Source organism: Anomaloglossus baeobatrachus, chromosome 3 (assembly GCF_048569485.1).
Source record: "Anomaloglossus baeobatrachus isolate aAnoBae1 chromosome 3, aAnoBae1.hap1, whole genome shotgun sequence".
In the NCBI taxonomy this organism is placed as follows: Eukaryota; Metazoa; Chordata; class Amphibia; order Anura; family Aromobatidae; genus Anomaloglossus; species Anomaloglossus baeobatrachus.
This window is the reverse complement of record NC_134355.1, coordinates 436,759,335-436,771,458: the sequence shown is the minus strand read 5'-3', so window position 1 is coordinate 436,771,458 and position 12,124 is coordinate 436,759,335. Positions and strand designations below refer to the sequence as shown.

At 47.0% G+C, this 12,124-nt stretch overlaps 1 protein-coding gene across 4 annotated transcripts in view; it reads left to right on the top strand.

The window, feature by feature from the left end:
- Positions 1 to 11,276, top strand: part of LOC142296615 (deoxyribodipyrimidine photo-lyase-like) — a 44,533-nt gene extending 33,257 nt beyond the window's left edge. For all 4 annotated transcript variants that reach the window (XM_075340431.1, XM_075340430.1, XM_075340433.1 and 1 more), the window contains one exon: positions 8,647 to 11,276. In XM_075340431.1, the coding sequence (XP_075196546.1) occupies positions 8,647 to 8,801 (155 nt within the window). In that variant the 3' untranslated portion in view covers positions 8,802 to 11,276. The remainder of the gene's footprint in view (positions 1 to 8,646) is intronic.
- Positions 11,277 to 12,124: the final 848 nt, after the last annotated feature.

Here is a 12,124-nt window from a genome sequence, read left to right as displayed (position 1 = left end):
AGGAACGGCTACAGCACAGGGGTGGGGGGGATGTTGCGGCGGTGTGATGCGGGCACCATTGATTTCCAAGCAGTGGACGCGATGGGCTTCAGAAAATTGCTGCAGAGGCAGTGCATGTGCAGACTGAGATGTCGGAGAGCGGAGATCTCACTCTGCGCATGCGCTGCCTTCGCAGCCCTTTTCCTAAAGCCCATTGCATCCACTGGCTGGAGATCATTGGTGTCCGCATCACACCGCCGCGACACCTCTCCCAGACCTGCGCCTGCAACATTGCCCAACTCGTGCTGCCATCCTTCTGCTGCTGCGCCCTTGTTCCATTGCCGCCATGCCCCCCTGCTGGTGAGCTATAACCAGATTATATTCTGAAAAATATGTTAATACTTGTAAGGCCCCTTTCACGAGAGGGAGAGAAACGTGAGGCCATCCGTCGCTGATAAAAGTCAATGAGAAAAAAAGCTGATCAGCGCTGGATCCGTTTTTTTCACAATTTTACGGATTGTGACTGATGGCAAAAAAAACGGATGTGTGAAAGGGGGCCTAAGCAGTAAGCACTCACTGTCAAATTTTTGTGCTGATAATAAGTAGTGTATTTGCCACACATGTAGCAGAAATTGTCCGGATTCTTAACACGTTTGCGGCGATACATCTTATATCTTCAGTTTCAAAACTGATAGCACTAAACTAGATCACTTTATCAAACTCTTTTCAGTGTGTCTTGTATACTTACTGCTGACAGCAATAGACCTGTCTGAGCACATCTGGCCATGTCTGTTAGAATATTAATGCATTATATATTGGAAATATTCCAAGTGAATAGGATTTGCATGTATCAAAATTTTAACTCCGAATTTGTCTGAAACATAAAGCTTTTACTTTGTGTCATTCAGTTTAGTGTAAATCACATGTTTCTCTGACGCCTCATTGGGGGACGCAGGACCACGGGTGTTATGCTGCCTATCCATAGGAGGACACTAAGTAGATGCAAAAGCATAGCTCCTCCTCTGCAGTATACACTCCCTGGCCGGGCCAGGCAACCCCAGTTTTAGCTTACTGTCTGTAGGAGGCACTTCCTTTCAAGGTTTGTTATTTTTTGAGGGCGACTGTTTCCTTTTGGGACCGATCTCCCACTACCATCAACGGGCGGGAACGTGGAGTGTCGCCTCCACGTACCCCCTCTTGCGACGCTGGATCCTGGGCTGGACGACTGGTTCCACAGACACCAATTTTCCAAAGCCCAGGGTAGAGGCCTGTGCCCCTATAGCCCAATTCCTCAGCCCCTCTTTGCAGGCTCTGAGTTGAATATGGCACCAATTCCTCTGCCCCTCTTTGCAGGCTCTGAGTTGAATATGGCACCGGTGTGACCGGACACAGCAAGCTGACTCTATTTTTTTCTGTCTGGACTGAAGCACTGTTTAAGGTGAGATCCCCCTGACTGGTTTCCCAGACAACGGGAGAAAAGATGCTGCAGGGAAAGCTCCCAGGACATTTACAGTATTTATTATGAGAAAGTCCCTTGCTGAGTGCAAGGAAGAGAGCCAAAGGATCCTGCACACAGTGTTAACTTTTCTCTAGCTTGCTGGCTGGAGGAGGGGGTGGAAGTCACTCCTGTTTGCAGAAAGTCCTGCAGATAATTTCCCGGTGGCAGGGGGAGGGCCCCTTGCTCTGTCTATTGGCTCTAGCAGAAAAGCCGGCTGATAACCACCAGTGACAAGCTGTGTGCTGACTGGAGGGAGAGGGAGGAAAACTATCAGAAGCTCCCTTCCTGCCGCTTTTTACTACCCACAGCAGGGGGGGGCACACTGACTTCATCTTCGCACTCTTTTAGCGCTAAGCTCCCCCCCCTCCCCCACCCCCAGGAAAGCGTGCGAAGATCTCCATAGAGCTTAATCCTTCCTGAGGACAGGGCCATCGGCTGATTCTGGTGAGGTGCTGGCTTCACTTGTAGCTCTGCTGAGCATTGCTCCCCCTCCTGGCATACTCCTATTAGGAACATGCAGAATTCTAAGGGCACTAAGAGTGCTAAGGCCAACATAGTCTATTATTCAGCCTGCACTGCTTGCCACGCTGAGCTACCACGTAAACACACCTCTTCTCTCTGAGAGTCCTGTGCCCCTATAGCCCCCCAAGACCCCCCTGCCACCACCGCCGCAACAGTCAGCCTAGAGCCTAGGGTTCCCAGCCCACCGGAATGGGCACAGTTTCTATCCCAATCCATGGAAAAACTCACAGAACCTGGTGCTGGCTATGCAATGTCATCCTCCACAGCCTTCTGGGTCCCTGGACGGAACGCAGCCTGAGGATACCCCTATGGAGGATCCTTCTGAGGTAATCCGGGCACGTGCTTCACCGGTTGCAGGGATCAGGAAAAGAGCACACGGCCGGGTGTCTCCAGCGGGCTCTCCCTCGGGAGCACATAGGGCAGGCTCTCCCACATGTTCCATGGCTTCTAAAGAGCTGGAGGAGGGAGAATGCTGTTTATACCAAGAGGATTCCTTGGTTTCAGCCTCCCCAGATGATCAAACTGCAATAGACTCCCTTATAGCAGCAATCAACCAAACTCTGCATGTGGAGGATCCCCCATCCACTACCACTAACCATGCGGTCTCCTTTCAGAGGGCAAGGAAACCCCAAAAGGTTTTCGCTGATCACCCAGAGTTTCAGGATATCCTCACAAAGCAAAGGAAGAAGCCTGACAGGCGCCTCGGTAACCCGAAAACTCATGGAGTCCCGGTACCCTTTTGCCTCACCTGCCCCTAATGGCTGGGCCGATCCGCCCTCGGTCGACCCACCCCCCCCCCCCCCCGGTCTCCCGCCTTACCACAAAGACGCTCCTGTCTTTACCCGATGGTTCCTCCATCAGGGACCCGACAGACAGACAGGTGGAACACCTCGCCCGCTCTGCTTTTGAGGCTGCGGGTTCCTCCCTCTCGCCCTCCTTTGCCTCTGTGTGGGTCGCAAAGGCGATTTCGGTCTGGGCAGAATCCCTTACACTTCGCTTGAGGAATCCCAGTTCACTCATACCTTCACAGAGGTAACAGCTCAAATTGCCGCTGCGGCGGAGTACCTCATGCAGGCCTCCATGGTTGCTGCTACCTGCGCAGCGTTTGCCGCCTCAAATACCATAGCCATCCGTAGAGCTCTCTGGCTCCGACAATGGCGAGCGGACTCTGCCTCCAAGTCGTCTCTCACGGGCCTTCCCTTTTTTCCAGACCGATTGTTTGGCGAACGTCTGGACAAGCTCATTTCTGACACCACGGGAGGTTAGAGTACCTCCCTCCCCCAGCTGAAGTCCAGGACGTCCTTCACCAGACGTCCACAGTCCTCGTTCCGCTTCTTTCGGAACACATTTGGTTGGTCGACATCCCGTGCTGTCCCCGCCACCAGCCGCGGACTACGCAGGGACCGACCTTCTCAGCTCTCCCCGAAACCAACTTCGTCATGGCAGCCTAGACCGAAACAGTCCAGGACTAGGGAGACTTGGCCACGACATTTTCCCCCCTCATGGCTCCTTCGGCGCCTCGGAAGACACACTCATTGTAGGTCGTCAACTGCGGCTCTTTCATCACATCTGGGCTGCCGCCTCAGACGACAAATGGGTGCGAGACCTTGTGTCTTCCGGTTACCACATAGAATTTCGGACCCGACCCCCGAGTCAGTTCTTTCTCTCAAACCCCCCAAAGACTCGAAAACGACGAGAAGTTCGGGGGTTTTTATTCCAACCTCTTTGTGGTCCCCCAAAAAGGATGGGTCAGTTCGACCCATCCTGGACCTCAAACACCTAAACAAACATGTGCACGTACGGTGATTCAGAATGGAGTCCCTAAGGTCCATTATTGCATCCATGGTCGAAGGGGAATTCCTCACCTCCATAGACATCAAGGACGCGTACCTGCACATACTCATCGCCCCAGATCACCAAAAGTTCCTCTGCTTCGCAATTCAGGACTCCCACTTTCAATTTGTAGCTCTACCCTTCGGCCTTGCCACCGCACCAAGGGTCTTCACCAAAGTCATAGCGGCCGCCATGAGCGTCCTTCACGCCAGGGGAGTAGTCGTTCTCCCTTACATGGACAACCTCCTCATCAAGGCCCCCTCCTTCCGCGACTGCTCAACCAGTGTACAGATCACTGTGGACACCCTATCTCGCTTAGGGTGGCTAGTGAATCTGGACAAATCATCCCCGATCCCATCACGATCCATCACCTTCCTGGGCATGTCCCTGGACACCCGTCGGGGCTTGATCTATCTCCTATCTCCTTCTGGACAAGGCGATCGCTCTTCAACGAGCGGTACGCTGCCTTCTACGTCCTCCGTCTCGCTCCATTCGATTCAGCATAAAAGTGAAGATGGTGGCAGCTATGGAAGCAGTACCCTTTGCTCAATTGCACCTCCGCCCACTGCAGCTAGCCCTTCTAGCGGCCTGGGACAAGAGCCCCTTCTCCCTGGACGGACATCTTCACCTGACGCCTTCAGTCAGGTATGCACTCCGCTGGTGGCTTCGGTCCTCATCCCTATCGAAGGGGAGATCTTTTCTCCCAGTGAACTGGCTGGTCCTGACCACAGACGCCAGCCTCCTAGGCTGGGGAGCAGTGTACCGGCACCACACTGCTCAAGGACGTTGGACGCCCCAGGAGTCTTTCCTACCCATAAACATCCTGGAACTCCGCACGATCTTCCTCGCGCTCAAAGCGTTCTGCCCTCTGCTAGCGGGTCGTCAGATTCGAGTCCAATCGGACAATGCGACAGATGTAGCCTATATCAATCGGCAGGGGGGCACCCGCAGCAAAGCGGCTTATCTCGAGGCCCACAAGATCCTCAGCTGGGCCGAATCGTCGGGATCAGTGATATCAGCGGTACACGTACCGGGGGTAGAGAACTGGGCAGCAGACTTTGAGTCGCCAAGGGCTGGCTGCCGGAGAATGGTCTCTCCACCCAGATGTGTTTCTACACATCTGCACTCGCTGGGGCACACCAGACGTGGACCTAATGGCCTCAAGGTTGAATGCAAAGGTACCCGCGTTCTTAGCCAGGTCACGCGACCCACAGTCCATCGGCGTGGATGCTCTAGTCTGCTCCTGGCACCAATTCCGCATGCCTTACATATTTCCACCTCTACCCCTGCTGCCGCGGGTAATCAGGAAGATCAAGGCAGAGGGAGTCCCGGTGATACTGATAGCACCGGACTGGCCCAGGCGCTCCTGGTACGCCGAATTAGTACAAATGCTCACAGACGCACCGTGGCGCCTTCCAGATATCCCAGACTTGCTGACCCAAGGGCCCATTTCCCATCAGAACTCCAGAGCCCTGAAGCTGACGGCATGGCCATTGAGACCTAGGTATTAACAAGAGCGGGATTCTCCCCCGCGGTTATTTCCACCATGATCAGCGTCTGAAAGCCTGCTTCATCCCGCATTTACCACCGTAAGTGGAAAATCTTCCTTTCATGGTGCAGGGAAACTAACGTCCAGCCTATGCCTCTGGCCATCCCCAGAATTCTCGACTTTCTACAGTCTGGCTTGCAAGCGGGGTTGGTTCTCAGTTCCCTTTAAAGGGCAGGTCTCAGCGCTCTCAATCTTCTACCAATGCCGCCTGGCTCAAAAACCGCAAGTCAAGACCTTCCTCCAGGGCGTTTCCCATCTAGTTCCACCGTACAAACGGCCGCTGGAACCATGGGACCTCAACCTCGTTCTGGACGGTCTCCAGAGGTCTCCCTTTGAACCCCTCAAGGAATCCTCCCTTGCTCTTCTGTCCTGGAAGGTAACATTCCTGGTAGCAATTACGTCCATCAGACGGGTTTCGGAGCTAGCAGCACTCTCTTGCCGCGAGCCTTTTCTGATCTTTCACCAGGACAAGGTGGTTCTGCGCCCCCTTCCGGATTTTCTTCCAAAGGTTCCTACCCCGTTTCATTTGAGCGAGGACATTGTTCTGCCTTCCTTTTGTCCACACCTGGTTCATCGGGTGGAAAGGTCTCTGTATTCGTTAGACCTCGTCAGAGCTCTCAGATATTACATATCCAGGACAGCCCCATTTAGGAAAACGGACTTTTTTGTTCGTCATTCCTGAGGGGCCTAAGAAGGGACAGGCAGCTTCAAAGGCAACGCTAGCTCGCTGGATTCGCTCTGCGATCCAGGAAGTCTACCGCTTGCAATTAAATCCCATTCCTAGTGGGCTGCGGGCTCATTCCACACGAGCAGTTGGCGCTTCGTGGGCCATTCGGCATCAGGCTTCAGTGGAACAGGTGTGTAAGGCTGCGACCTGGTCTAGCCTACATACGTTTTCAAAGCATTACAGAGTCCATACCCAGGTTTCAACTGAGGCAAATCTGGGTAGGAAAATTCTGCAGACTGCAGTAGAGCACCTCTCTCAGTAGGCGCTCCAGGCTGTCTGGGACTGGTTCCTCGTCCTTGGGTTGTGTTGTCTTCTTTTATTTTTCCCACCCATGGATTGCTTTAGGACGTCCCATGGTCCTGTTTCCCCCAATGAGGCGTCAGAGAAAAATGGATTTTTGTGTACTCCCTGTAAAATTGTTTTCTCTTAGCCATCATTGGGGGACACAGCACCCCCCACCCTGTTGTCCTGTTGGGCCTTGGTTCTCTCAGTACCTTATTTGGTTATGACTCTTCTTTTCTCATGTTCCTCTGTTGAGAAGTTTACTGTTTTTTTCTCCTACTGCTTGTGTACTAAAACTGAGGTTGCCTGGCCCGGCCAGGGGGTGTATACTGCAGAGGAGGAGCTATGCTTTTGCATCTACTTAGTGTCCTCCTATGGATAGGTAGCATAAAACCCATGGTCCTGTGTCCCCCAATGATGGCTAAGAGAAAACGATTTTACGGTGAGTACACAAAAATCGTTTTTTTTTCTCTCAGTAGCAAAATCATTCCTGCTTGGTATTATTGGAGGAACTCTGCTGTCAGCTAACATAGCTACCAGCATCTGTGTCCACCCGATCACCATGACGTACATGTACACTGGAGATCAAAATTAGAGAACAATTAATTTCCTAAATGTTAAGGTCATTGTGTAGTCCTATGTGATTATATCCTAACATGAGTAAACTAGCAGTATTTTAAGCTTATTTCATACATTGAATTAATCCTAAAGGACATAAAAATATAAATGAGATAAACACATAATAAAAATATAAATGAGATAAATGTTAAAGAACACAGATCAAAATTAGAGAACACTTTCACATACCTGTAAGCTATTGGTGTTAATCTGGCACCTGGTGCTAATTTCCTTAATTATGTGACAAACCCTATGTAACTGGCAGCTTAACTTTCCAGTTTGCACTGACTCTGCAAAAATGGTGTGCTGTTCCAAAGTGACTGAAACCCACCGGCAGCAGCTTGTCCATATGTAGGCCAAAGTGGTGAACCTATGAGCCATAGCAAAAAAAGTTGGTCTTTCCAAGTCTGTGATTTTGAGAATATTGCATCTTTACCACATCCCAAACTTTTTCAAGTCCCCCTAGAAGGCTGATTGCCCTCGAAAGACAAATGCAAGAGAGGACAGGATAATGTGGGGACTCTCCATGGGTAATCGTTTCAACACTGCAGCTGGAATTGCTCAGCAGTTCAGCACTGAACAGGGTAAGGATCTGCTTTATCATACAGTGTCACGACGTTTAAGAGCATTTGGACTGAAAGCCCACTCTGCAGTGACCAAACCTCTCATTAGCAGAAATAATCAAAAGGCTAGACTCCCCTTTGGTGAGGAGCATGTTGTGTGGACAGAGGATAAATGGTCCACAGTTCATTTTAGTGATGAAAGCAAGTTTAATTTATTTGGGTCTGATGGGAAACATTTGTTAGTCGACAAACTGGGGAAAGACTGAACCCAAAGTGTGTTAAGAAGGTAGTGAAAGGTGGTGGAGGAAGTGTCCTGGTTTGGGGAATGTTTTCTGCAGCAGGAGTTGGACTTCTCATACAACTACATGGCAGAGTAAATGCAAGTGTGTATCAGAACCTTCTTCAACAACACTTGGTTCCTTACATGCGTTCATCACTCAATCAGCCAGCAATTTTCATGCAGGACAATGCTCCCTGTCACACAGTTCCTTGAAACAGAAAACATTGAAACAATGAAATGGCCAGCACAGAGTCCTGATCTAAACCAAATAGAAAACCTCTGAACAATCCTTGGTGACAAAGTTATGGCCAAGAAACCCACTACAGTGAAAGAACTGTGGAAGAGGCTGGAAGGTGAGTGGACCAAAATCACACCAGAGCAGTGTGAGAGACTAGCGATATCTTGTAGCTGCAGATGTGCTGAAGTACCAAAGGAAAGGCCTGTACATTTCCTACTGATTGGTGACTGTTGTTAACTTCAGAAAATGTAGTTCTGTTATATAGTCATTGTTGTTCTCTAATTATAATCATCACGTTTTGGGCAAAATAAAGGTTTTATGTTGATAAACGTTGGATCTTTTGTAAAACCCTGTTCTACTGGCATGGTGTACCCCTTACAAAAAAACCTTCAGATGTTGATCGATGTAGATCTCCAATGTATGTCAATTGAGTGGAAATATTTACCGTCATGTGGGGAAGGAGTTCAATTGTTTCTTACAGCACATTCCTTATGGCCTGTGTAAGTAGGTTCCCGTCCAAATCTCTTCTCACTCTTCTCTGTATCTCTCTTACACAGGTTGCATGTGGTCTATTTGTGGAATCCATGACCAGGGTTGGGCTGAAAGAGCTGTCTTTGGAAAAATTCGCTACATGAACTACGCGGGATGCAAAAGGAAGTTTGACGTGGCCCGGTTTGAGCAGCGCTATCATCCCAAGAAATTTAAGTCTTAGCAACCCAACAATAGGAGTGATGCATGCTGTACTCAGGGTCAGGGGGCCGCACTTATATCATTGTCCAAGTGGCCTCTCCTTCTGCTAGTAGCACTGGAGCTTATGGGCAATTCATTTTAGAAATGTGTTTCTATAAAACATTTCTTTTTTTTCACTGCCTTTTTGATATATAATTGTATGTTTTTATAATATTACCAGTTTCTACACTGTCAAATACTGCAAGGGAATAAATACCTGGGTAAACTGTTTGTATACAAAAGCTCTGTATTTCTTATACTGGTTGGTCTGTTTGTACACAATAGAAATCCAAAATTCGGTGATTTATTTTTATGGGTATATTGAACTCACTCCCAATCGCCTGCATAGCTACAAGGTGGAGGTTTGTGCTGCAGTTCTCTCTTACTACAGATTTAGTATTGAGTGGAGTGACCATACCATATAGCTAATGGGACAGTTGCCAATGTAATAGCCCACTGGAATCGTCCATGTGGCCAATAATCTTTCAGTGTAAATGTACCATAACTTATCAGTGCAAGTTGGCTGCCAGTCACTTGAAGAACGAGCGAAGCGTCTGCTTGTCGGATGGAATATCTTTTAAGCTGGCTTAAAAAAAAAAAATCCTAGTTCTCAATAGCAAATCTTCCCATGTAAACAGAACTGGTACTGCCGAGAACAATGAATCAACCTATGGGAGGCAAGTAATAGAAGCCTGAATACTCTGATTCTTTGGTATCTGTGATCCGTGATTTTCCTTAATATTTATAGGAGTTGTTCAGATCACTATTCTCCGCTCCTCTGAGCACTGACTTCTACACTTTGCACTGTCCAGCTACATAGAATTTTAAGCCATTGTTATGGCAAGGACCGTGGTGATCTATGCATGCCAGAGATCTCCTGAACGAAGCCTGTCTCCACACATGGAGCGAGGGGCTCAAGATACGTCACTATGTATTAAAATAAGAGCTGGGGGCAGATTCTCAGAAAGATCTGTCCCACCCAGCTCTTACCACCTCATTTATATATTAACCCATTCACCCCCCAATCTGTTTTCACCTTTCTGGCCAGGCCAATTTTTTTCAATTCTGACCGGTGTAAATTTATGTAATAACTCTGGAACGTTTCAACGGATCCCAGTGATTGAGTATATTTGTTATTTTTTTTGTTAACATGTGGACACTATATGTGGTTTAGGCACATTGTGGGGCTCAAAGGAGGGGGACATTTCATTTAGAAGCACAAATTTTGCAATATTATGAAAAAGCATTGTTTTTTTTTTTTGTTTTTGTTTTTTTTTGCAACAATTTGTATTTTTGTACAATGTTCACCGAACGTGTTAACTAGTGTAACAGTTTTATAGAGCGGGTAGTTTCAGACCCGACGATACCAAGTATGTATTTAGTTTTGTTTCATAAATGTATTTACTGGTATCGGATAATTTATTTTTTTTTTAACCTAGTCCCAGGATGGGACCTGAACTTTCCCTGCCCTGATCTCTGATCTAATACTTTGCAATGCTTTTGCATTGCAGGGCATCAGATCGGTGACTCACACACAGGCAGGATGCATCAGATCCTGCTCAAGGCAGGTCCTTATAGGCCTCCGTACCTAGGTGACCTCACGGCCATTATTGGGAGATGATATTGACCTGATGGTGAAATGTGAACATGACTGAGACAGGCAGGAAGCATCAGATTACTACTCAAGGCAGGTGCTCATAGGCCTCCGTACCTAGGTGACATTATTTTATTTTGTGGACATTATTGGGAGATATTGACCTGATGGTGCGATGTAAACACGAAAAAGTTGCGATCACAGATATTAAGGTATTGGTGAATTCAACTTTCTATTACTTAAATGCCCACGTAGAGGGAGTTTTGGAAGGTTGACTGTACTAATAGATTCACTTTAATATATGCATGGAGTTTTTAAACTTCCTTTTGAAACTGTCTCACATAGCGTCTAGTAGCTTAACAAACTGCAACATATCTGAACTTTAAGGCCTTGTACACACGTTGATTATTTGTAAGCCAAAACCAGGAGTGGGACAATCAGAGGGAAAGTAAAATAGAAACACGGTACAACTTCTGCATTATTCACCCACTCTTGATTTTTGCTTACAAATATGGCGGTAAAAGTTAACAAATACTCAACGTGACCTAATACTTTTAAAATATTTTTTGAAGAGATATTCCAGCTCTGGGACACTTTCATACTGGAAGGTGCAGGGGCCGGTGATATCTGTGCACGCACATGCTCCAGAATCACAGAGCCAGGAGATATCTGATGTGATGTCACCAGCCCCACTCGCTTGTGCGGTCTTAGTATCTGTCCTTACAGTGCTGCTGCTTCTGTAGCTTTTCAGCTTAACGGTTTACAAAATAACTGTTGGAATGTAGAATTTGTGATTTATTTACCAATGCTGGGGCTGAAAGTGGATTTTGTACATTTCATTAAAAAATGAGATTTTGCATTTCACTGTTTGCTTTTTTTTTGTTATGTAATGAATGTGAAACATTATTCAGAACTTACAATAAGAGCATGAAATATAATTTATAGAGATTTAATTGCCTAAAGGGGTTGTCTCATCTTAAAATGGTAAAATCAAAAAAATCGCAAAGTGTTTTTAAACTTCTAAATTGGGCACTTATTAACTGTCCTCTCCAAGTGTAATATTTCAGATGTGGTAATAGGGAAATAACTAATTAGTAACAAGTTTCCCATAGAATTATACAAATTTTATTCAAAATATTAAAATCTCAGGAACACCTGATAATGACAAACATTGAATACATAACACGATATACAGAAAAGAAAAGGTTAGTTGTCAAAAATAAGACAAAATAAAGACTAGTAGTTAACCTGATTAGACCCTTAAGGCAAAAACCCTGCCTAGAATATCATGGAGCCCTCAAAAGGCTCCCACATACTGTATATCGCAACTCTCCAAAACCTTACATCCACTAGGCACATATGACCATAGTAATGAGGAAGAAAGGAGATGAAAAAATGGGGTGTATATATAAATATATATGATTATATGAAACCGCAGAAGAACCACCTTCCAGAAGACAGTAAATATAACCATATAACTCCAGATAGAATTACTCAGCCTCCCTAAAGATAACCTAAAAGTCCTTAAGCAGATCGATAATACAGGGAAATGCTTGATATGGTTAAGGACTTTTAGGTTATCCTTAGGGAGGCTGAGTAATTCTATCTAGAGTTATGTAGTTCTACTTACGGTCTTCTGGAAGGTGGTTCTCCTGTGGTTTCATATCATATATAGTGGGATTAGTGGATGAGGGCAGGGTATATCTTGCCCT